Source organism: Bison bison, unplaced genomic scaffold (assembly GCF_000754665.1).
Source record: "Bison bison bison isolate TAMUID 2011002044 unplaced genomic scaffold, Bison_UMD1.0 scf7180017864352, whole genome shotgun sequence".
Taxonomy (NCBI): domain Eukaryota; kingdom Metazoa; phylum Chordata; class Mammalia; order Artiodactyla; family Bovidae; genus Bison; species Bison bison.
In genome coordinates this window covers 2,778,979-2,783,349 of record NW_011494924.1, presented here as the reverse complement: position 1 = coordinate 2,783,349, position 4,371 = coordinate 2,778,979, and the positions used below count along the sequence as shown (strand labels likewise).

At 37.2% G+C, this 4,371-nt stretch overlaps 1 protein-coding gene across 1 annotated transcript in view; it reads right to left on the bottom strand.

Moving 5' to 3' along the window:
* TRIM24 (tripartite motif containing 24) overlaps positions 1-4,371 on the bottom strand; it is a 116,325-nt gene that overhangs the window by 51,981 nt on the left and 59,973 nt on the right. Inside the window, exon 6 of the mRNA XM_010855018.1 lies at positions 757-889. Within this exon, the coding sequence (XP_010853320.1) occupies positions 757-889 (133 nt within the window). The remainder of the gene's footprint in view (positions 1-756; positions 890-4,371) is intronic.

The window sequence follows — 4,371 nt, the reverse complement described above, 5'->3', positions numbered from 1 at the left end:
TAAAGGAGATGAGCCCTGGGATTTCTTTGGAGGGAATGATGCTGAAGCTGAAACTCCAGTACTTTGGCCACCTCATGTGAAGAGCTAACTCATTGGAAAAGACTCTGATGCTGGGAGGGATTGGGGGCAGGAGGAGAAGGGGATGACAGAGGATGAGATGGCTGGATGGCATCACCGACTCAATGGACATGAGTTTGAGTGAACTCCGGGAGTTGGTGATGGACAGGGAGGTCTGGCGTGCTGCGATTCATGGAGTTGCAGAGTCGGACATGACTGAGCGACTGAACTGAACTGAATTGAGGGCTACAACAGATTCAATTTTCTTTAAAAACAAAACAGAAAACCAAAATGAAAGACCTGCTGATTTTTTATATGTAAAATCTCATCTACAATGCTGGCAACTAATTCTCTATATTTTTAAAGTGTGCAGGCCAGTTGTTTTCAACTGGGGTGATTTTCCTCCCCAGGGCATTTGGCAGTGTCTGGAGACATTTTTAATTGTCAAATTGGGAGAATGCTACTGGAATCTAGTAAATAGAGGTAAAACACCATACAATGCACCAGATAGGCCCTACAACAAAGAATCAGTTGGCTCCAAAGTCAATAACATCAAAGTTGAAAAATCCTTTAATAGGTCAACATACTGCTAGCTGAACAAAACATTTACACACTGCCATTTTGCTGTGATGCCAGCAGTCGTCTAGTCCTCCTAAAGCTATATTATAAATCTATGTATATAATCAAAGATGCAAGTACCTATGTTCTTTATGTTCTAGTAACTGGCAATCCCGACACGTCAGTTTGTCACATGTTTCACAGTAAAGCTTCAGCTGCTCCTTCTTATGAAAAGGACAAAATACTGGTCGTTGACTGGTCACACCAACTGCCTCTGTAGAGACATGGGGGAGGGAGCAAAAAGAAGAAAATTAACATAATTAAACAGTAAATAATTATTTGAGTGTTCATTTAAATTCAAATCCACTGAGATGTAAAGGAGGTACAGCTTCATCCACATCACTGTTACCACTAGGTTTTACAGATAGTAAAATATCAAGTACTTTTTTCATTTCTGGAGGAAAAGATAAATGAACTTTTCACTTTAGAATGTTAACATTAAAATTGATTCATGAGAAAAAGAAAGTGTGTAGCTTAAAAGATGCTTTATGAAAAGTTATGACCAACCTAGACAGTATATTAAAAAGCAGACACATTACTTTGCCAACAAAGGTCTATTCAAAGCTATGGTTTTTCCAGTAGTCAAGTATGGATGTGAGAGTTGGACTATAAAGAAAGCTGAGTGCCAAAGAATTGATGCTTTTGAACTGTGGTGTTGGAGAAGACTCTTGAGAGTCCCTTGGACTGCAAGGAGATCCAACCAGACCATTCTAAAGGAAATCAGTACTGAATATTCATTGGAAGGACTGATGCTGAAGCTGAAACTCCAATATTTTGGCCATCTGATGTTAAAAACTGACTCATTTGAAAAGACCCTGATGCTGGGAAAGATTGAAGGCAGGAGGAGAAGGGGACGACAGAGGATGAGATGGATGGATGGCATCACTGACTCAATGGACATGAGTTTGAGTAAACTCCGGGAGTTGGTGATGGACAGGGAGGCCTGGTACGCTGCAGTCCGTGGGGTTGCAAAGAGTCGGACATGACTGAGCAACTAAATTGAACTGAACTGATGAAATAAAAGAAAAAAAATCTTAAGAAAATAGCCCAGATAAGTGAGTGAAACCAACTGGAATTCTCCTTATTTCAAATGTAGTTTTTTTTTGTTGTTTTTTTTTATGTGCGATGCAGAAAAATGTAATAAAAATGTATAAAAGAGGTGATGGAAAAATTTTATTTCCCCACTTTTGCAAAACTCCTAACAGAGGATACCCATTGACACAGAGATAATCATAAAATGCATATTATTACATTGCAGTCATCCACATAACTTCTTAATTAGTTATCTACTGTGGAGATAAGACCAGGTAATGCTTATGTTACAACATTAAATGGAAACACAGAATACAAATAAATAGAATGACTGATTAAACAATACTAAGGTAAGCTGAGTGGAATTAAAAATAAAATTAATAAACTAAAAATATGTATAGGACAATTAGATAAATTTACGGATAAACACAAAAAGGTAAACTACTGTCTAGTTTATCAAAAAGAAGGGAAAACAAAATTCTAGGGAAAAAAAAAAAAAAAGGAAAATAACCAGACCGAGAAAGTTAGCAATGTATTAAAAGAATTTTATTTTTAAATTTTATTTATTTTTTATTTATTTTATTTTTTAACTTTACAATATTGTATTGGTTTTGCCATATATCAACATGAATCCTCCACAGGTATACACGTGTTCCCCATCCTGAACCCTCCTCCTTCCTCCCTCCCTGTACCATCCCTCTGGGTCATCCCAGTGCACCAGCCCCAAGCATCCAGTATCGTGCATCGAACCTGGATTGGCAACTCATTTCATATATGATATTATGCATGTTTCAATGCCATTCTCCCAAATCATCCCACCCTCTCCATCTCCCACAGAGTCCAAAAGACTTCTATACATCATTGTCTCTTTTGCTGTCTCGTATACAGGGTTATTGTTACCATCTCGTTAGTATACTGTATTGGTGTTTTTCTTTCTGGCTTACTTCACTCTGTATAATAGGCTCCAGTTTCATCCACCTCATTAGAACTGATTCAAAGGTATTCTTTTTAATGGCTGAGTAATACTCCATTGTGTATATGTACCACCACTTTCTTATCCATTCATCTGCTGATGGACATCTAGGTTGCTTCCATGTCCTGGCTATTGTAAACAGTGCTGCGATGAACATTGGGGTACATGTGTCTCTTTCAATTCTGATTTCCTCATCGTGTATGCACAACAGTGGGATTGCTGGGTCATATGGCAGTTCTATTTCCAGTTTTTTAAGGAATCTCCACACTGTTCTCCACAGTGGCTGTACTAGTTTGCATTCTCACCAACAGTGTAAGAGGGTTCCCTTTTCTCCACACCCTCTCCAGCATTTATTGCTTGTAGACTTTTGGATAGCAGCCATTCTGACTGGCATGAAATGGTACCTCATAGTGGTTTTGATTTGCATTTTTCTGATAATGAGTGATGTTGAGCATCTTTTCATGTGTTTGTTAGCCATCTGTATGTCTTCTTTAGAGAAATGTCTATTTAGTTCTTTAGCCCATTTTTTGATTGGGTCATTTATTTTTCTGGAATTGAGCTGTAGGAGTTGCCTGTATATTTTTGAGATTAGTTGTTTGTCAGTTGCTTCATTTGCTATTATTTTCTCCCATTTTGAAGGCTGTCTTTTCACCTTGCTTATAGTTTCCTTTGTTGTGCAGAAGCTTTTAAGTTTAATTAGGTCCCATTGTTTATTTTTGCTTTTACTTCCAATATTCTGGGAGGTGGGTCATAGAGGATCCTGCTGTGATGTATGTCGGAGAGTGTTTTGCCTATGTTCTCCTCTAGGAGTTTTATAGTTTCTGGTCTTACGTTGAGATCTTTAATCCATTTTGAGTTTATTTTTGTGTATGGTGTTAGAAGGTGTTCTAGTTTCATTCTTTCACAAGTGGTTGACCAGTTTTCCTAGCACCACTTGTTAAAGAGATTGTCTTTTCTCCATTGTGTAGTCTTGCCTCCTTTGTCAAATATAAGGTGTCCATAGGTGTGTGGGTTTATCTCTGAGCTTTCTATTTTGTTCCACTGATCTATATTTCTGTCTTTGTGCCAGTACCATACTGTCTTGATGACTGGCTTTGTAGTAGAGCCTGAAGTCAGGCAGGTTGATTCCTCCAGTTCCATTCTTCTTTCTCAAGATTGCTTTGGCTATTCGAGGTTTTTTGTATTTCCATACAAACTGTGAAATTATTTGTTCTAGCTCTGTGAAGAATACCATTGGTAGCTTGATAGGGATTGCATTGAATCTATAAATTGCTTTGGGTGGTATACTCATTTTCACTATATTGATTCTTCCAATCCATGAACATGGTATATTTCTCCATCTATTAGTGTCCTCTTTGATTTCTTTCACCAGTGTTTTATAGTTTTCTATATATAGGTCTTTAGTTTCTTTAGGTAGATATATTCCTAAGTATTTTAATCTTTTCATTGCAATGGTGAATGGAATTGTTTGCTTAATTTCTCTTTCTATTTTCTCATTATTAGTGTATAGGAATGCGAGGGATTTCTGTGTGTTGATTTTATATAGTAGAAGGAAAGAAATCTTAAAATTTAGGGCAGAAATACATGCAAAAGAAAAGAGACCTTAGCAAAAATCAACAAAGCCAAAAGCTGCTTCTTTGAAAGGATAAATAAAATTGACAAACCATTAGCCAGACTCATCAAGAAACAAA